General features: G+C 42.6%; 1 protein-coding gene across 4 annotated transcripts in view; it reads right to left on the reverse strand.

Annotated features, from left to right (window-relative positions):
• Nucleotides 1-5,207: 5,207 nt before the first annotated feature.
• KCTD1 (potassium channel tetramerization domain containing 1) overlaps nucleotides 5,208-22,380 on the reverse strand; it is a 136,723-nt gene continuing 119,550 nt past the window's right edge. For 3 of the 4 annotated variants that reach the window (XM_056521770.1, XM_056521771.1, XM_056521768.1), the window contains 3 exons: nucleotides 12,499-12,643; nucleotides 11,475-11,780; nucleotides 5,208-9,371 (listed from right to left, as the gene is read on the reverse strand). In XM_056521770.1, the coding sequence (XP_056377745.1) occupies nucleotides 9,213-9,371; nucleotides 11,475-11,780; nucleotides 12,499-12,643 (610 nt within the window). In that variant the 3' untranslated portion in view covers nucleotides 5,208-9,212. The remainder of the gene's footprint in view (nucleotides 9,372-11,474; nucleotides 11,781-12,498; nucleotides 12,644-22,380) is intronic. The other variant, XM_056521769.1, reaches the window with a different exon arrangement.

Consider the following 22,380-nt stretch of genomic DNA (forward strand, 5'->3'; position numbering starts at 1 on the left):
TTACATAGAAGGGCATTGCACACATTTTCTCTGAGACCTCATTTTAATGCTAAAATAATGTTCTCCCCAATAATAAAGACAGCTGCAGAATTTTTTTTTTTTAAACAAATTTACAGTTAAAAAAAATGTACAAGAAAGAAATACATATACATAAAAAAAATCTTAACCATGCTCCACCCATTGACAGTCAGGTCTGGTCATTGTGTTTGGTAGGATGCAGACAGACAGATAGATGTATTTTACAAATTGCTTGAGCAGGAATTTATTTGCCTAATATTCACAATTTGACAACAGTAGAATAGTATTTTTTGTTGTAGAAATATGCCAATCACAAGATTCTGATGCCAAGGTACCCAGGGATCTGGCATATTTTCAGGGGTCAGGTGGCTCGTGGGTCGTTAATTCAGAGTTTTCTACATTTGCTGTACAGAAAAGGGCTTAAAAGTGAGGCTCACACTGTTTTGCAGTTTATATAGGTATAATCCACAGAAAGAGAAGAGACACTTTGTAAATACAATAACTCCTTGTAATAATCCACAGCTACAGTCTGTATTCTAGCTAAGAGCTGCGTTCACAATTCTGCTGGTTGTCAGTTTAAACAGTTGACCATCTTGTTGACAGACACGATCCTTTCAGCTTTGCTTATCTCATTTAAAGGGGTACTTCCACCCTAGGCATCTTATCCCCTATCCAAAAGATAGGGGATAAGATGTCTCATCTCGGGGGTCCCGCTGCTGGGGACCCCCGCAGTATTGCATGCGGCACCCACCTGTTTTTTTGTCCGGAAGCGCTGGAGGGTCTGAGTCGCGACTACGGGAACAGAAGTCCGTGACGTCAGGACTCCGCTCCTGTGTTACGTCACACCCGTCTTTGGATAGGGGATAAGATTTCTAGGGTGGGAGTACCCCTTTAAGGGGACAGTTAGATTTTCCTGGACTTGATTATTCTACAATGTCAGGTGTAAAGATGACACAGGAACCTTTTTTAGGTCCTTGAGCTGGCAAGGAATACTGCAGGATTTATGCTTTGAAGCCTACACAATTGGGAGTGCGGTTCCAAACTAGAATACAAGGTGTAAATCTATACAAGGTGTAAAATATTGAAGTATTTACAAAGTTAATCTATTTGTATTGTAATGTGATGTACATTATGTGACAATAAGTATGTAAACTTCTTAGTTAAAACTTTTAAGTACCTGAGAATTTGTGCCTGCTCCAGTCCTTCAAGGCGTTTACCCCATGTGTCCTCCATCTTAGAAGGTAATGCCAACTATTTTTCTATATCAAAGGAATCTTGCTACTGTTGTTTTGGGCAACGGCAGGTTAAAGGGAAACTAAAAGCGCTTACCCATTACCATAGACTAGCGATTATAATCACTTCATCAGGCAGACTGCCTGATGTTCCATCCCAGAAGCCCCATTCACATCTATGGGACTTCCAGGTTAGAACTTTATGTAGTCCGTCAGTATCTCATGACGTGAGTATCAGCTTTAGTCTCGGGCAACAGGATAGCTCTTATTTTCACCCATATCCTGCCACCAACCAAAAAGAAAACCCATCAACCCTTTGGCACAATTAGATTATGGCCACACAGCGTACAATTTAGTGGGACAGGGTGAATGATAGTCAGGAGTGATACTCATATTATCAAAATTTGTATCATAATTTAATATCTTTATCAGTGTGGCATTGTTCACATTGGGCATCTTTTTTAATCTAAATCCAATAAAGGTAAAATTTTAGTCTATAAGTTTGGTTTTTCACAATTGAGGTAGTAGACTATGAGTATCTTTAGTTTTTGATTTCCTTAAAATGGGTTTTTTAGTTTACACACACATTTTTGCATCCACAATTTTTTTTGTTGCCGCATTTTTGCCGGTTACAGCCAAAAATGTGTGCATAAAATAACATTCGACACAAATTTTTACACTATGTGAACATAGCTTTATGCTCTCCTGGATTATGGCGGGGTTTACCTTTTTTTTTTTTTTTTTTTTTACTTTATAAATTGCGTTCACACGGCTGTTTTTTTTTAACCCCGTTTAGGTTCCGTTGTTGCTGCTTGTAAACGGATTACAAACATCTGTACTGCATGAATTTTACATATTCCTGTGCCCGGGCTGCAAAAATAAACGTTAACTCACCTTCCTACGTTCCCCCGTTGCTCCGGTACCGGCCTCACGGTTCTCCGCTGCGGTCCTCTTGCTGCTTCCTGGGGACGGTAACGTCACAGAGCCGTCAGCGTATTACCGGCCACAGCGATGTCCCGCCTCGGCCGCATGTAAGGAGCTCTGGCCACCTCCTTACCTAACAGTGTGCTCAGCCTATCACCAGCCAAGGCGGGACATCACTGCAGCCAGTGATATGCTGACGGCTCTGTGACATTACCTTCCCTCACCGTGAGGCCGGTACCGGAGCAACGGGGGAATGTAGGAAGGTGAGTTAAAGTTTATTTTGTTTATTTTTGCAGCCCTGGCACAGGAATATGTAAAATTCATGCAGTACAGATGTTCTTTAAGGTTTTAATAAATGTACATTAAAGACAAATGTACGCATGTTTGAATTTGGATGTTTTTCACAATTTTTACATTGACTGTCTTTGAGATTCCATATGTTCTGTACTTGTAATTTGCCACCAGTATGACCCGCACTAACCTGCTGGTACAAGATAATTGTGCGGGTGAAATTGATTCCAATGCTGTTAACCTTCTATGTGGCCCCATTACCACATTGCCTGAAATCCAAAGTGCGTTAGTGGACTGGGGGCATTCCCAGCCCCTTGGTGCACTCTTCTGCGTGCCCACCTCAGCCCTGTACAATGATGTCCTCTTCATAAATATTCATGATCCTGAGCCCCATTCTATACCGGGAACATGTAACTCTTTGCCTCTCCTGCCACATGATCATCATAATCACAGGTTGTATAGTCACTTTCTCTTCTATCCTGCACTGCTAAGCTCCGCTCCCACATGTACTAGTCACATGATTGTGACATCACCACAGGTCCTACACCTCCAGCATGTAGCAGATACAGATCAGGTCCTGGTCGGGCAGCCAATGAGTAGCAGAGATCTCCACACACAACAACAGCAGTGACTGCTCGACCAGGGCCTGCTCTGTATCTGCTACATGCTGGAGTAGGACCTGTAATGATGTCATAATCATGTGACTAGTACATGTGGGGCAGAGCTCAGCAGTGCAGGATAGAAGAGAATGTTGCTGAAGGACCTGTGATGATAATGACCACGTGATAGGAGTGAGTGGAGATGTTCTCTGCATAGGGCCAAGACGGGCGGACAGAAGAGTGGGCTGAAAATGCCCCAGTGCACCAAAGAATTTCATTTGCATATTTGGTCAAAATTCAGGGACAGGGCCTCGTAGCAAATAAAGTAAACAGCGTGGATTTAGTGTCACCCGCACTATTACCCGGTACCAGCAGGATAGTGTGGGTGACCCTGGTGACAGAATCCCTTTAAGGAATTTTTCATATGCCCTATGAGTGTAGATGGAGTCGTAGAAGGTGATTCTCCTGTATATATTTGCTAGAATAGGAGTTTAATTTACAAAGACTCGGCACAATCTCTTCTTTAGACTGTAGTACCACATTTCTCCTGCAGTGGCCACTACAGGAGAGATGTGCAGCTACCTCCAGCTCCCTTCTGTGAAAACTGCCAAATCACTAACAATCAGCTGGTTCTCCATCAGAGAAGGACACCCCATAGAATTGTTTAAAATATATACATATGCAGTAACTATCCTTTTATGATACAGATGTACAAAACAAAACAGAATTATAAAAGATTGGGCATTATTAAAGATCAGTGCACTTTTTTCTAAACAGTTTACAGGATGATGCTGTAAGTAGGGTGGGGGTTATATACGGGGACACAATATGTATTTGTCAATGTGCTCAAAAGTTGGAGATTTTAAGTTAGATGCTACTATAAAATGACCTTCATCATAATTGACCATAATTACAGTTCACTAGTTAGACATTCAGTCAATGACTCATCCAGCTCAAAATAAGAGCAAAACAATATTGATGGCGAACAACTTAAAAGAACTATAAATAATACAGATGGCGAACGACTGCCAACTAAACATTGGAAGGAAGGGAAGAAAAGACGATCAATATTTAATCACCATGTTTACTAAAAATTATGTATTCCAAATATGATCTCGTTAAAAATTCCAAAGGCGGACCTTATAACTTAACTACAAATGGCAGTAGCGTGAAAACAGCGGCCTGTAAAAGGAGGAAAAGTTTGACATTAGAGACACAACCAAGGACTAGTATACAGCGGGCAATCTGTAAAATTGGTTTATACCTTTAATTCCTAAACCCCATGCAGAGTTTCGCGCCCAAACAAATTTAATAATTGAGTTTAGAGATTGGAAAAAACAAAACAAATTACTGAGTGACTCTCTCCATATGTGGTCAGAACTTGTAGTGGGACTGCTCATTGTCACATAGATAATAGTATGCGTTTAGGATGGTTCATATAGGGATTTTATTTTTCCACACAGCAGGTTGATTCAATGTTTTCATAAACCTTTACATTCTGGCATCATGTCTGCCCATTGGTCTTAATTTGCCCCAAAATCATGGAGCATGGAGGCACACTGGTTGAGAAACATTGGGCTAGAGTATGGAATGGGAGAGAGGGTGTGCTTAAAAGGTTACTCCATTCCCCACCGTCCGGAACTGAATGTTTCGGATGCTGGGTGCGGGCTTCAGTGTTCATGTCCGTCCCCATGAGACATCACGCCCCGCCTCCTCAATGAAAGTCTATGGGAGGGGGCATGACGGGCATCACGGGGCGGGGCGTCACAAGGGGGCGTCAGTGAACATGGAAGCCCGCACCCAGCGTTCGGAACATTGAGTTCCAGACACTGGGGAGCGGAGTGACCCTTTAAAGGCTGGACACATGGAACACTGGCTAGGACAGTGTTACCCAACCAGTGTGCCTCCAGATGTTGTGAAAGAGGGCATGCTTAAAAGGAAAATGGTCAGCCAGTTCCCTCACACTAATCCAATATACTGGGTGATAGTGAGGGTGAACTGGAGTCCAACGAGGGGTCACTTACTTTAGTGTGTGCCCTGACCGCTGAGTTGTCCCCAGCTAAAATTCTATTTGTCCTCTCTGTAGTAGCACTTTGAAGGCGGTCCCCTGGCGTCCATATTTCTTTGGGTCCCAGAGGAAGGGGCCTAAGCCCGCCACCATGGTTTGCATGTTCATTTTCTTCACATGCCCCGGAGTGCAGCGCTTGAAAATGTTTACGCCGCTCTCACGTCCTGATGACGTGAAAGCTGTGCGTCCACGGAGAGCACTCTGTGCAGTGTAACTTTCGGCCCTCTTTACTCCAGACTTCTGTAGCAAGGGTCCGGCGCATGTGCAGTTACACTGCGCAGAGCGCTCTCCGGGGACACACAGCTCTCACATCAATAGGACATGAGAGCTGCGTAAAATCTTCAAGCGCATGCATTCCGCAGACAGAGCGCTGTGCTCCGGGGGCATGTGAAAAAAAATGAATATGCCAACCACGGGGACGGGCTTAGGCCCCTTTCTCCGGGACCCAAAGAAATATGGACGCCGGGGACCGCCTTCAAAGCACTACTACAGAGGACAAACAGAACTTTAGCAGGGGACAACTCGGATGCCAGGGCACTCACTAAAGTAAGTGACCCCCTCGCTGGACTCCAGTTCACCCACACTATCACCCAGTGCATTGAGTTTAGTGTGGGTGAACTGGCTGACAGTTTTCCTTTAAAGGCCAGATGCACCTTGTCATGATATAGGCTTTATGCACCTTGACATAATAAAATAAATTTTTATGTAAGATTTTTTACCTTTTTTTTTTTATAAAGCTGCAGGTTCAGGCTTTGGTGGGTGTTTCCTGCTAAAGGAGATCTCTGGCAAAAACTAACTTATTCCCTATCACCAGGATAGGGAATACGTAGCTGATGAGGGTTCCTACTGCTGGGGCCCCCTTCGATCACTGGGACAGGACCCGGCACTCAGTGAGGAGCGCCTGCTGCAGACAGCACAAGATCCATTCATTTTTTAATGGGAGTGGCAAAAAGACCAGAGTACAGCTCTCGAGCATCATTAGCACTCCCATAGAAATTAATGGAGCGTGTGCGTTCTCCTCACTGAGTGAGTCGGGGTCCCGTCCAGATCATGGGCGGCCCCAGCGGTTGGACCCTGAGCAATCAGCTACTCATCCTCTATCATGTGGATAGTCGAAAAGTAAATTTTCGCCAGAGTACTCCTTTAGTCACATGCTCTCTCCCATTCAATTCTCTACCAGAGTGCCTCCAGCTCTTGCAACAGCTGGAAGCACACTAGTTGGGAAACACTTCTACAGCCAGTGTTTCATGTATTCAGTGTCTCTCCCCCCCCCCCCGTTCCTTTTCTCGCTCTGACATGAGATATGCAGAAACAGGTTCTTCCTAGAGATTTATAACATTTTAAGTGAATAACACTAACCAGCTCTGACCACAGATTACTGTACAGTGCTCAGGAGGAGGTTGGCAAGAAAGTGGAACACCTCGGAGCACATGACTGCATAGGAGCTGTATACACCAAGGACAAAGTTTTTTAAAACTATTTTATAAAAGTTGCTTTAGTTTATTTTAGATTTGTTTTAGAACGAAGAATAATAGTTATCAAGGTGCAGATAGCCCGTTTGTTTTTCAGAATATATATAGAGATGAAAGAATAAAGCTTTTCGAAGGAAAATTGTATCATTTTCCCATGTCTCCGACCCTTTTGTTTTTACTGTATTCGAAATACAACAAAAGATGTGTAAGTTATAGCCTCTTGATATACTCTTGTTCCAAGCAGTACTCCATAAATAAGTTTGGTAGACCACAATAAATACTTAAAGAGGTTCTCCGGGACTACACATATCAATATCAGCTATTGCAATACCAGGCACAGCCAAACGTACAAAGCTCTGTCTGGTAAGGAATGAAAAGGTGTCATACATTAGCTTATCCGCAGGTGTGCTAAGAGCCCCCACTAATCTGATATTGATGGCCGATCCAGTAGTCAGGTAGAACCCCTTTCATGCGGGTTGAGCCGGTTATTTGTGGGTGAGAATTCTCTAAACACTCATGTTATCATGAACCTGTTGCATACCTGTGACTACGTTTTACTTAATTTTGGGACCCATCAATTCAATTAAAACCAGTTCTATGATAACAGGTCTGTGTAGAACCATGGTCAGTCATTTTTGGCGTGAAAAGTTTCACAATGTCACCAGTCGTCGTACTATACTCTTATTTAAAGGGGTAATCCCACAATTTTTTACCATACTCTATTGTTTCCAAGCAGTAAAAAAATTGGTATTAAATTGAAAGAAGTTCACAGAAGAATTTCTGCCTCTGAGGCATGGACACATCAGCATTCAAAATCGGCTTATGACATGTGTGTTCAGATTGGCATCAGAACCATTCAATTCAATGATCTGAATGTAGTCATCTAGTGACTAATCATTTGGGGCTCGAACTGAAAAGTCGGGTGTGTTAAGCTTTTCAATCCAAGCTTAAAGGGGTACTCCGTCCCTAGACATCTTATCCTCTATCCAAAGGATAGGGGATAAGATGTCTGATGGTGGGGGTCCCGCAGCTGGTAACCCCGCAATCTCTGTGCAGCACCCAGCGTTAACGCCCCCTCCCATAGACTTGCATTGAGGGGGCGAGGTCGTGATATCACGACGCCCACTCCAAGCATTAGGAACAAAATGTTCCTAACGATGGGGCAGCGGAGTACCCCTTGAAACTCATATGTGCGCAGAAAATGAACCACATGTAGTCAATAATTTAATTATGAGCTACGTTGAAGGGGACCCATACCGATTCTAGCTCAGATATGCGGGTAGCAGATTTTGACAGGCTGCCGATGTATCCATGCCTCGGAGGCGCAAGTCAATATGTGAATGCGGCCTAATTAGTGGCCAAAAACTAAATGTTCTTGAGAAATTACACCTCCAAATATTCCAGCATTCACATTTGTTTGCACTCTTTTGCTACTCAGTACAACCTCCCATAGTTCTGAAGCTTTGGAGGATGAGCTTGTGTTTGCGATTATGTGTCTTCCCGTCACTGTGCAGTGAGACAGAGCATGGGTAGTTTCACCATCCTCACTAAAGCGCAATAAACCGGGAGGATATGCAATACACTTGTAGGAAATGCCTAATGCTGCTATGCCCATACTTATATATAGCTGGAAATAAGCTCACTGGTTGTAGCAAGGTTACCAATGGCTCATCCTCCATCTCAAATGAAATGGTTCTAAGTGCAAAAGCAAAACAGTAGAAACTGGGCAGATATTACAAGTCAAAAAAAAGATTAAAGTAGTAAAAGCTTTTTAGTCCACATTTCTTGTAATGCCAACTGGGGTAGATGGGGTTTGGTCTACAGAAGCGGCCTTGTAACAACATAAATAAAATTTGAATGCATACAGGGGATAGGTTTCCCAGAAACAAATGCCTAGTGGTTAACCAGATATTTTTACCGTTTAAGAGTTTTCATAAACCCATTATAAATTAAGATCAGATACAGATCATAAATTTGTTGTAGATAAATTAAAAGGGGTGGGCATAACCAATGTATAAAATGTATTAACGCAGTAAGCTGACCTATATCACCTGCCAGTAGCATTGCCTCTGACAGTCAACCAGTGGTAAAATCTCTAAAACAGGTCCAAAATGTAAAACTGGTTGATATGGGGGGCACTTTCACTTTTACATAGTTTTTATAAATAGCCTCCTAGTTGTTTTTTTTTTTTTTATAAATAACCTAAAAATAAGTATTATGTTATGCTCCCTTTCGTTTACAACTGAAGTGGCCCTTTTGTGTCTTTACCCTCTTCTAATCTTTGAAGGATCATTTTCATTGGCTAAAAATATAAAATGAACAGAATACAAACTATGAACATAAATCATCTTATGGTATATTTTCGGGTGTATTTTGTCTTGGGGAAGAGAGGGATAAAGTGTAGTATTACAGTACCCTTTTCATAATTTTATAGTTTATTATTTGAGCATCCTGCAGTTGCCATCCGGTCGTGTATTCCTGATGCCGCTGTGTAACAGCTCTTAATGTCTTTTGAGGTGACAAAAATGTCTTTAAATCAGTGTCGATTATGGGAACTGTGTCCCAACTGCACAGAAATTGTCCAATTTTGCATAAGAAAAGTGTCTGTTCAATCTAATGGCTCCTGCTTTATTCGAATGACAGAGGGTGCGCGAGATGTCCTTTTCAGTTCTCGTCTCAGTACATATTCACTAAACTGAGAAGAGTCAACTCCTCCGCCACATGATCCCACAATTTCAAATCCACGCTGCTGCAACCTCTCCAGCACCTAGAAAAGGATAAGACAATGCATTACAGAAAGACAGGTCAAGGGCGGTAACACTGCAAAACTACGGGGGCAACAAAAGATTGAATACTGCTACTGTATGTGATGTCCAGAAGATCAAATATAAGTCATCCCTTGCCCTCTGGACAGCTGATAACTATCTGATCAAGGGGATTCTTAAAGGGGTACTCTGCCCCGGGACATCTTATCCCCTATCCAAAAGATAGGGGATAAGATGTCTGATCGCAGGGGTCCCGAAACTGGGGCCCCCCACAATCTCGGATGCAGTGCGGAGGCTCATGGCGTCACGGCCATGCCCCCTCAACGCAAATCTATAGGAAGGGGTATGGCTGTGAAATCACGAGCTTCCGGCGCTGCACCCGATGCTCTACAAGAAAGCCGGGTTCAGCAGGGAGATCGCCGTGGTCCTGCCGCTGGGGACCCCAGCGATCTCCCTGCTGAACCCGGCATTCGTTTAGAGCATCGGGTGCAGCGCCGGAGGCTTGTGACGTCACGGCCATGCCCCCTCCCATATCCCCTCCTTTGGATAGGAGATAAGAGGTCTAGGAGCGGAGTATCTGTTGAAATGGGCACAGAGTCTCCCCTGAGGTGGAGGGTGGTTTAACATGAGCCCTGTTGCTCCATTCAGGCATAATAGAAAGGTCAAAGACAGTAGAGTAGAACGTTCGGCAACCTCTGGCGGTTTCAACAGAGAATGGAGTGGTGGTGCGCACGCCACTCCATTTTCAGGACCCGTTTTTAAAGCCCCCCCTGCAGTCAGTTAGGAAGATAGGGGATAACTTATATTTGTCAAAAAACTCTTTTTAAGGTGTGCGATAGATTTGGGACATAATCTAGAAGATATAGAATCCTGTATTTCTATCCAGCACTGATAATGAGAGCAAATAACAATATGGGGATGTCCTGACAAGCTTTGCCATGTGCCACCCAACTATGAATATGTTCTCAATGTTTTCCTTATGACTAAAACCAATATCTCATCTAACAGTGTCAGCAGTTTGGAATGTGAATTGCAGCTAGCTGTTAGGATATATAAATGGTATTATGTGTCTGCTTGCCCTATCTTTGGATAGGGGATAAGTTTTTCAGGACAGTCACTGGACTAATCCTTTAAAGTGTTGAAAGCTTAAATTTTTTTTCCATCCCTCTCCCTGCTTGACTGACAGTCAACTGGAAGCCAAGCCCTGTTACCAAATCTTATACCTGAATATAATTTGTATAAGGAACAAGATTTGGTAACAAGGATCAGTTTTCATTTTTCTATATTATTTACTAAGTAAAGATAGATATATAAAAGGTGTGTCTCCTTGTCCTAACAGCATCAGTAATTTGGAATGTGAATTGCAGCTAAAAAACGGATTCAGTTTAATCTTTAAAAAAAAAAAAAAAACATCAGCATTGGCCAGCACAATGCAGTCCTGGTAAAACATTGGTGTGGTTTTGCAATCCTCCTTTATGTCCAGATGGTTTTTGCAGGTTAAACAGTTTCACCTGTCAAGATTCAAGATATGTGCCTACACTGGCTCCCTAAGCATGTAACAAAGCAGGGGAGAGCGATAAAAAGATATAAACATATGTAATGTAAAATTCTAGGACCGATGAATATGTCTACCTCTGTAACATTCCTTCATGTCTCAGAGCATCTAAAATGATGAATGAGGGGACTTTGTAGTCTTCAAAATTGTGACTACAAATAAACCCTGTGCAATCTGGTCCTGCGGTCATACTCCCTTCAGTATGTCCCTTATTTCTTGTTACCTACTGAATGTATGTTAGCAAAAAGTAGGAAACAGATGGGAGGGAGTAAGTCTGTCAGATCAGATTATTTAGCATTTGTTTGTTCTCTGTAAGCATGGAGCCACACAGGTCCACATAGAAGCTGTAAAAAGCAATAGAACATTGGTTGCAAAGGAGGACATAGTTCTTATATGTCTATAACCATGCTAAGGGTTATATGCTGTGTATAATATGTCAATCAGGAGTACAAATTTTACATAGTTACATAGTACAGTTAAAAAAAAAAAAAAAGACAATTTATTAACACATAAAAAAAATATATCTTCCATTCTTCTTTTATTTTTTTACCTGAACGGAATTGAGGTGACAGTATCCATTCAGCGGAAATCTAATAACGTGTGTCGAGTCGTGGTTCCAGCCCGCGTTAACCGAATTACACATCACATCCCCAATTTCTGGAAAAACTTCCTCTATTAAAGACTTGTCTCCGCTCAACGTGATCCTTTCACCAAGATCTGGGGCAACTCTAACAACCAAGCACTCACAGGGCCTGGAAAACCGTCCAGCTTCCCTGTCCTGCTTCCACCTCTCCAGTTCCAGGAGCATGGGCTGAAGCTGAAAGTACTTGGCCTCTTCATACAACAGTGTGTAATCCTGGAATATGAATAAGAGCATTCAATGTGTGTCTATAGAAAAAAATGGCTACATTTCAGTCTGGTGTTATGGAGTATGTTGAATCTTAAACATTGACCTTCAACACTTTGTAGATATACTGCAAGTTTTTCTCGCAGCGTGTTTGCACAGAAAAATAGAAAAAAAAGAAATCTGCAGTTATGGCTTTCCTGTGGATTTTGTGGTGATCTACAACAGCTTTTAAGTACAGTGTATTTTTGTGTGTTTTGGTACCAAACCCTCTACATCAACCATGCAGGGCAGGGTGGGGGAGGGAGGAGGCACACATGATGCAGCTCAGCACAGCCTCTACGCAACTTTTGAGTTTAGAATTAGAACCTGATTTCATAACTTTGCAAATAGCCATTAGCTAAGAGACAGGCATCATATTTAATCTCCCTATCAGCTATCTGCCCATACCTCTCAGCATGCAATAGAACTGACATATTCTATTTCAATATGGTCTGGACCCAAAATGTGACTGTACATATAAAGTGTAAAAATTATTTATGTTTCTGCACTATTTAAAACTCAGGTTCTGTAAAGCTCCTAAATGTTCTGCTACTTCTACAATGCATGGATGACCAGCCCTAATATCATGAAGCAGAACTACCATAGTTCCCAGCACCCTGGAAATGTGTACCTACATTCTAAATAAGGACGTTCTATACAGACAGAGACAGGAAAGACGTTAACTCACTTTGAAGTCGTCAGAGATGAGAAGTTTTGATGTGCGGAGAAAGTTCAATATGTAACGAAACATTTGGCCATCTCTGTCAATAAAGTAATGTTGCTTTAAACTGTCCAAAACAATGGGCTCCGTTCCATCAAACAGTCTTCCGATTCTGCAGAAGGACAATTGAATTAATTATAATTAGGTAATATAACACAAGCAAAACATGGACACGACTTAGAGTTTGCAAGAGATCCTGTACAAAGCAATAGTCCCATTAAGAGAGGTAGATATAAACCTAGGCCTGGAAATATATGACCATCACTGTTAATCAGCGTGTTCGGCATTACATGGAGCTGTGACCTCTCCGCATTAGATGTTATAAGTTATATTAGTGCCTCTAAGTAGTAACATAGTAAAATAGTTCATAAGGTTAAAAAAAGACCAGAGCCCATCAAGTTCAACCTATATCCCTAATGAGTCCTAATGAGGAAGGCAAAAAAAAAAACACTTATTCTCGAGGTAAAAATTCCTTCCCGACTAAAAATATGGCAGTCAGAATAAATCATTGGATCAACGTTCTGTCCATATAGATCCAGAATCCATAAACTGTAATATTATTATTCTCCAAAAATGCATCCAGACCCCTTTTAAATTATTTTACAGAGTTCCCCATGACCACCTCCTTAGGCAGATAATTCCACAGTCTCACTGCTCTTACAGTAAAGAACCCCCATCTGTGCTGGTGTAGAAACCTCCTTTCCTCTAGACGTAGAGGATGCCCCCTTGTTATAGATACAGTCCTGGGTATAAATAAATCATGGGAGAGATCTCTGTACTGTCCCCTGATATATTTATACATAGTTATTAGGTCGCCCCTAAGCCTTCTTTTTTTCTAAACTAAATAACCCTAATTCTGATAATCTTTCTGGGTACTGTAGTCCTCCTATTCCCCGTATTACTCTACTTGCCCGTCTTTGAACCCTCTCCAGCTCCACTATATATTTCTTGTACATTGGTGCCCAGTACTGTACACAGTATTCTATGTGTGGTCTGACTAGTGATTGTACAGTGGTGGAATTACCACTTTTCCACGTCAGTCGTCCCAAGTGTTCTCCCATTTAATACATGATCCCAGCCCGGATTTTTCTTCCCCATGTGCATTACCTTACATTTATCAGTGTTGAACCTCATCTGCCACTTCTCAGCCCAAACCTTCAACCTATCCAGATCCATTTGTAACAGTCACCCAATCAGAATAAGTACCATTAATAACCACCCTCTGTTTCCTATCCTAGTATTGAGTGCAACGGCATGTACTGTATAACCATGATGTCTCAGTCTGACCACTGGGTGGCACTGTTCAGGTACCTTCAAAGCATCTCGTTCATTAGATTCATTGTTCATTAAAGCAATTGTATGCACACAGGATTTATACAGAATCAAGAGACAAAAGGTAATTCTAGCTGAAACATTGATATGAAAATTCATTGTACTGATCATGTTATAAATATCTGTAACATTTTACAAATAAGCAGTTCTTTTTCATCAATATTTATCCCTCAAAACCCAAAGTGACAAATACAACATGCCACTGTACATGTTCGTAGTCATTCTCCTAAATGAAGCCCTATTCTTCAGGATCAGACATCACTTCCAGTCATAGAGATCACACGGCATGTCCCCTAACAAACTTTGCTATAGTGGTCACAGACAATAATTCATGTAAGGACCTGGGAGAGAACATGCCAGAAGTTATAGAAGATGGTTCCCAGTTGGAGGCTAAGTCATAGGATGGGTGTTTGAATTCATGAATGGGAACCATATAAATATAAAAAAAATTAAGTACACGGATGGAGATTTTGTTAGGTTTTTAGCAATTTCTGTAAACATTCTGCATTCAGTTCATTATATTACAGAAAGTGAACAAAGCTTATAAGTTGTCTAGTGACTGCTAAATGTAAAGTATGAGTCTTGGGTTATATAGATGGTTCCCAGACCCAGCAAAAGTCATCTGTGACCAGGAGAGATACTACCAAATCCAACCGTTCCCACACCTGGGCCGTCATACAGACACATGGGTGCAGTTTTTAAAAAGATCACTCTCCTTCCCTCCTGCAAAGTAAAATAGGGGTAACCATAAGATCAACAATACCATGGTGAGAATAGAGAAAATATCAGCCTATAATGTCACAGCATAACTGGTCACTAACACCAGGAACTCAGGTGTGGTACCAAGGTGTCTGATCATTAAAGGGGTACTCCCCTGGAATTTTTTTTTTTTAATCAACTGGTGTCAGAAAGTTAAATAGATCATTTACTTATGAGTTATACTTATATGTATTACTTATATTTAAAAATCTTAATCCTTCTAGTACTTATCAGCTGCTGTATACTACAGAGGAAGTTTTTTTCTTTTTCAATTTCCTTACTGTCTGAGCACAGTGCTCTCTGCTGACTCCTCTGTCCATTTTAGGAACTGTCCAGAGCAGGGATTTTCTCCTACTCTGGACAGTTCCTAAAATGGACAGAGGTGTCAGCAGAGAGCACTGTGGTCAGACTGAAAGGAAATTTAAAAAGAAAAGAACTTTCTCTGTAGTATACAGTAGGTGATGACTACTGGAAGGATTACGATTTTTAAATAGAAGTAATTTACAAATCTGTTTCAGTTTCTGGCACCAGTTGATAAAAAAAAAAAATGATAATAGTGTTTTCCAGGGGAGCACCCCTTTAAATGCCACCACAGCCCTGACAACATGAATGCACTGATGGAACATTGGTGGTGGGGGATGTGCTGCAGTACTGTGGAGAATAAAGTGCTGCAATGGGGAAAGCACCCAAGACATCCCACTAGATAAACTTTAGAAAGAGGAACCAAAGTCTAGAATATATCAAAATGAGATATACTCGGCACTACTGTGTATACTGGTGTGTCTTTTTAGGATATGTGTCCACAATCCCTCCAGGTAGCAGGCTGACTATTGGTGCTCACTGACATGTAAAAAATCTAATGACATGTTTTTCCATAAGAATTGAAAGTCAGGGCACTCACCCACATCAGGTCTTCTTACTTCTTTATTACAAAGCAAAACAAACATAAATCAGTGCTTCAGCAGGACAAAGGCAGGGCTCAAGTCCTGCAGGAATGCATGGGAACTGAGTTCCTGCACTTTTTCCAAAGCAGCACACGGTTGCCATTAGCAGGAGTCTGCAAGACCAGATTTCGAGTGGAAATCTTGGATGAGTTCCCACACTTTTCCCCCAGGACTGGCCCCCTGGACAAAGGCGATAGCGGGGTTTGCTCCGCCAGGCTAAAGCCTGGCAGAGCAACCCCCGCTATTGCCTTTGTCCTGTTAAAGCACTGATTTATATTTGATTGTGCTTTGTAATAACGAAGTAAGAAGACCTGACAAGGGTGAGTGCCCTGATTTTCAATTCTTATGGAAAAACTAAGTCTAGAATCACTTCAATTGTCAAATATGACTAATAACTATGGTTGCATTGGTTAGTATTATGATGAACATGTACTCGATAGGCCAGAGCTGCTGCTGCAGTAAGAGGAGGGCCTAGATGATATTATTTGGGTAGTTTTAACATTATATGCTGAGTTTATAATATATAAACCCATAAAGAACCACCATAACATGAAATGAAACCAATTGAAGTTATGCAAGTCCCCTTAGTGTCACCAATACAGTACTGACCCATTGAGGGATGGGCTCCACAAGACTTCTGTAGGTGTTCCTAGGTATCGGGCACCAAGATGCCAGTAGCAGGGGTTTTCAGGTTTAACACATGTCCTGGGGCAAGGATTCAGTGGGAAATAATAAAAGAAATTAAACAACTAGTGTATGTGGCCCCTGAGGCCAGTGATGGGCTCCAGTACCCCACGCACAGTGGATGGTGACATCACCAGGGTACTTCCTCACGGGAAGATAATAAAGCATCAAAGAGACGTGTGTGCGTGTGTGTGGGAGGTTGATGGCAGAGAAGTTTTAATAATTATAGAGGAGTCGGGGAGGAGGGCAGAAAAGGGTGGTGGAGAAGGAGACAAGGGGATCTGGGGGGGGACTTAGTGGCTGGAGGAGGATAACAGAGGGTCTGAGAGTGACTAAGGAAGTGGTGTACAAACTGTGGCCCTCCAGATATTGCAAAACTACAACTCCCGGCATGCCCGGACAGCCAATGGAACGGGCATGCAGGGAATTGTAGTTTTGCAACATCTGGAGGGCCACTGTTTGGACACCACTGGACTAAAGGTTCCAAACAAGGGGAAAAGGGGGATCTGGAGAACTAAGAGGTCTGGGGGGACTAAGCGCTCATCCACACTGCGGACATTCGGATGGCATAATTTCACTGTGGAAATCCACTAGCAGCAGAGTCCTATTGTTTAAAATGGGATTCTGTTGCTCTGTGTATACTGTGGAATTGCCACAGTGGAATTATGCTGGCATAATGGACGTCTTCCCAAAGAATGAACATGTTTATTCTGCCACACTGCATTGCTGTCAGCGTGGTCCTATCACTGAGGACTTAGGTGGTGCCTGCTGCAGGCAGAATTCTGCCGACTGAATGTCCGCAGTGTGGGCAAGTCCTTAGAGGTCTGAAAGACGAGGAAAAAGATGAGTCTGGGGGGGGACTACAAGGGTGGGATTCTGCCAAACAGATGAAACCGTGTATGGCATGATGTCTGGCAGGGTTATATTTATTATATTTATGGCAGGATTACAATGATTATTGTTTTCATACAGACAATGAGGATCTGCTGACAAAATGAGGAACCAATGATGTCCAAACGTCAACTCTGCAGAGAAGATGGAAGAAGACCTGGCGTCTGGACCAGATGAAGAAAAAAAGAAAAGACAGCAGAGAAGACGTCTCCTGTGAGTCAAACCATTGTATAGTCTGCCTGTTTCTCATCTGAGCTGTAGTCACTTGAAAGTCCTTCAGTGAAACTATACCCCAATAAGTTGCTGTGACAAAACTACAACTCCCATCATGCCTGAAGCTTTCCATGGATGATGGGAGTTGTTCCTTTGCAACAGCTAAAAAGCCACTTGAACCAAGGAGATTTCACCATGCAGCCCATTTTATTTTGGTGGGAGTCCAGCTGCTGGGTCCCCCACAAAAAAAGGTCTGCATAGTCTAATATGTACAGGCCTATTTTAGGTCCCACTCTGGCCCTGGACAGGACGGTGATTATGCAGCAGCTGCTCGCTACCTTTGGAGCTCCAACCACTGCTCCTCTGGTCCGGGTACCTACTGCTATGGCCCATAGGCTGCGGATCAGAGGAGTAGTGGTTGGAGCACAGAAGCAAGGAAGTACACAGACATATACTGTATACTGTGTACTGTGTATATAGTGTATATTGTAAACTGAGTGACCCTGCCGAGTGACTCCGCCACCTATGATCCCTCCTTTTGTGGCTCCGCCCTCAGCCATGGCCAGTGCCCTGGATCTTTTGTAGACCTAGCAATGCCCCTGATCCACGGCAGGCCGGCGTGATGAGATCACGTCCCTGCAGCTCTCACTCACAGTACAAGAACGTAGCAGCGTGAGAAAGGTGAGCACTGCTCGGGCGCTGTATGGATGGTCGGGCAAATTTAAGTGAGGGGCACATATCAGGGGTATTATATGTGAGGAACACAGGACAGGGGGGATTATATGTGGGGGCACATGACAGCCCCCCCTGTCATGTGCCCATATAATGCCCCCCTGACTTATAATAGCCCCTGTCCTGTACCCTCGCATATAATGCCCCCTGAGGGGGCAGGACATGGGGCATTATATGTTAGGGGCACTGGACAGGGGGCAATATATGTGAGGGGCACAGGACAGGGGGTATTATAAGTCAGGGGGGCATCGGCCCTAAAAAATCGATATCGGTCGATCCTCACTGTACAGAGCCCTTTTTGTCCTCAGTGTACAGAGTCCTGCTTTTCCTCAGTGTACAGAGCCCTGCTTGTCCTCAGTGTACAGATCCCTGCTTGTCCTCAGTGTACAGATCCCTGCTTGTCCTCAGTGTACAGAGCCCTGCTTGTCCACCCACACATCCTGTATTTGGTCTCCTCACAGAGACACACAGGCAATAGCTACATGGACAAAAATATACACATTTTTTAACCAATGTATATTACAAATATACATAGAGAGGAAGAGTCATCGAAACTTATACAGAGGAACAGTTGACCAGTTGCCCATAGCAACCAATCAGATGGATTATTTCATTTTTGAAAAGGCCTCTTAAAAATAAAAGAAGCGATCTGATTGGTTGCTATGATGAATCTCCCCCATAATGTTATTTTTTATTTAAAATGTTTTTGCCAATGACAGGTACACTTTAAGTCTATTTATGTGATTTATTCATATTGTTTTGTTCTTGTTTTTTTACAGAAACAGTGCCTTCCCCTGTCTGAAGGCTGTGTTTTGTACTGCAGCTCATCATCACTCCATTTCAAGTAATTATTTCTTTTAAAAAAATAAAAAATTCCCGACTAGAGTTTGGATCTGGGAAAGACATTGGCCCTCACTTACTTAGAAAATCGGGTTGTAAGTCTATCTTGCGTTCTTACCCGACTGCTTTTTTCTCCTGGTATTTATTATTATGTTGCATCCTGTTTGTCGCACGTGGGTTTTGTTGGTTTTGGTTTCCAACTCCTCTGAGTTGTCGGGAAAAAATCCACAACAATTCAACAAATTAGGGTTGGAAAGCTTTATAAATACGTGGGAAAGCTCAGAAATGTCGGGTTACGCCCCTTTTTCGGGGTTGGGAGAATCCAAATCGGTTCAGTCGGCAAAAAATGTTGCATCGTGTCGCAGACTGGCGCACGATGTCTGCGACATGTCGCAGACAAAGATGCGACATAAAAAAACGACAAAACAAGTCGGGTTTAGAATAGTAAATGAGGGCCATTCTTGTTTTGTTGCAAACACCAAAGTGATACAAAAGCATTGTTAACTTTTGTTCTCATGTAGCCAATACACTGTAGATTTTTCATCTTGATTTTTGAGAGCATCTCATCCGCATGAGTTCTCAGTAGTTGATACCTTTTAATGGCTAACTGAAAAGATGACACCAAAATGCAAGAGTTAATGGTGAAGATTTTCAAATAATGCTGAATTTTTTTTTGCCACAGATCTACACTGCACATTTCACCACCTTAGATGTGAAATAAGCAGCAAATCCACAGGAAAATCCACATGCTAAACACGCTGATTCGCTGTGGTTACGTGATGCTTCTGCTCAGTGTGGACCTGGTCCTAATGTGTAATAAAGTAAGCATAAACAACCAAACCACTCCCTGTTTCCCAGAAGTATCCGCTCCCTAAAAACAAGTCTGCTCCAGTCAAAACACCATCTCGGGCAAGTTTTTTAACTTTGAATGACAGCTTACATAAGGAAGAGTACAGCTGACTCATGAATAATAAGTCGCTACCCGGGAGAATCCAGAATTAAAATTCGCACATTCCCAAGCTATCGCAGTGGACATTATATTTACAATGAACACCAATTTATTGCCCAAATACACAAAAGAATAAAACTACCGTATATACTCGAGTATAAGCCGACCCGAATATAAGCCGAGGCCCCTAATTTCACCCTAAAAACAAAGGAAAAGTTATTGATCACCCCCGTCATCATCACCCCCGTCATCATCGCCGTCGTCATCATCACCGCCGTCATCATCACCCGGTCATCATTCCCCCCCTCCACTTCATGATCACCGCCTGTCAATCTCTTCATCAGTGGTCTTCACCCTGCGGACCTCCAGAGGTTTCAAAACTACAACTCCCAGCATGCCCGGACAGCCGATGGCCACCAGGAGGCAAGGTAAGGGACCCTCGTTATAGGCCCCGCGTTCTAGAACGGGAGGGGACTCATGACGTACCGGTACTTCATGGGTCCTTAAGGGGTTAAAGGGGTACTCCGCCCCTAGACATCTTATCTGCTATCCAAAGGATAGGGGATAAGATGTCTGATCGCGGGGGTCCCGCCGTTCAGGACCTCCGTGATATCGGCTGCGGCACCCCAGACATCCGGTGCACGGAGCGAACTTCGGCAATGCGGGCCGGATGCTCATGACTTTTTTTTTGGCTTTTTTGTACACCCCAATAACATTTTAACATGTACTTGAAATAAAAGTGAAGTTTTAGGGAGGGTGCTTTATATAGGGTTTTGTACCCCCACCTGGAGTAGCCTGTAGGTGTGGGGTTTGGATATAATTTTGGATGCTCATGACGTCCCGGTCACGCCCCGCTTGTGACGTCATACCCATGCCCCCCTCAATGCAAGTCTATGGGAGGGGGCGTGACGCCCCCTCCCATAGACTTGCATTGAGGGGGCGTGGCCATGATGTCACGAGCCTCCGGGGCTCCAGCACTGCACCCAACGCTTTAAACGAATGCTGGGTGCAGCAGGGAGATCGCAGTGGGACCCCTACAATCAGACATCTCATCCGCTATCCTTTGGATAAGATGTCTAGGGGCGGAGTACCCCTTCAAGTTTGGGGCCAACCGGACAATAGTTCTAAATGCTCAATACATGATTCATATCTTCCAATATATACAGTTTGGCCAAAGCAGAAACCCATAGAATGTTCTACCCACAGCAGGAAATAACATCATAGCTGCTTTTTTACCATTGAATTACAGTACCTCTGCTAAATAAGGGGTTATTATGTGAACTATACCATGGGTGGTTTGTCCTGTGGATCTGTGTCCTATTTTCTACACCCAGTTTAAGAGGATCATGTACTGCCCATGCATTATTTTCCACTGTGTGATTCATGGGGTTTTTCTACTGCTGGGAATGTAATAGTACCTAGACATGTACACATTGTTTACTGTAGGATTATGAAAGGTTTGGTAATTATTTGTGTGAACACGTGACATCACCTCAGAAGCACTCGGCTCTGCCGCTGCCTGTGAAGAATGTAGGAGTCACGTAAGGACACCCTGCACACTGGCTGGATCTGGGCTCGGGCTCAGCTTACAGGCAACCACAAGTGACTTGACAATTTGTTTTCAGCTTGCAGGGCACAACACGCCTCTCTGAGAACACCTATCACACGCCAATTGTTTGACAATCCAGAGCAAGGCGTAATTAGCTAAATATGAGTTATATCCAGACCTGACAGATCCCCCAAAAGGATACAATGTACTAAAAATGACACAAGAAATCCTTACATGAACATTTATAAGGAGGGGGAGAACTCTACACACAAGATATAGGCAGTCCAGTTTATTTTGTAGGATTTTTATGGCCAAATATGGTTTAAAGGTAGAGACGTTAGCCACTAAAGGCAACACACACCATAATAACCTATTACGACTGCAAAAAAAAAAAAAAAAAAAAAAAATATTATATATATTACACACATACTACAGTCCATAACCGTGCTAGAAGAGACAAAAGACTTCAAAATGAGAAAGTGACAGCAGAAAGCTGCTTCAAGGGATGCAGTATTAAAGGGGTTAACCAAGAAAAAACTTTTTTTTAATATATATATATATATATATATATATATATATATATATATATATATATCTCAACAGGCTACAGAAAGTTAAACAGATTTGTAAATTACTTCTACTAAAAATGTTTAATCCTTTCAGTACTTATGAGCTGCTGAAGTTGAGTTGTTCTTTTCTGTCTAAGTGCTCTCTGATGACACCTGTCTCGGGAACTGTCCAGAGTAGAAGCAAATCCTCATAGCAAACCTCTTTTACTCTGTGCAGTTCCCGAGACAAGCAGAGATGTCAGCAGAGAGCACTGTTGTCAGACAGAAAAGAACAAGAAACAACAAAGAACTTCAGCAGCTGATAATTATTGGAAGGATTAAGATTTTTTTTTTTTTTATATAAGTAATTTACAAATCTGTTTAACATTCTGGAGCCAGTTGATATAT

The sequence above is a fragment of the Hyla sarda genome, chromosome 5 (assembly GCF_029499605.1).
Source record: "Hyla sarda isolate aHylSar1 chromosome 5, aHylSar1.hap1, whole genome shotgun sequence".
In the NCBI taxonomy this organism is placed as follows: domain Eukaryota; kingdom Metazoa; phylum Chordata; class Amphibia; order Anura; family Hylidae; genus Hyla; species Hyla sarda.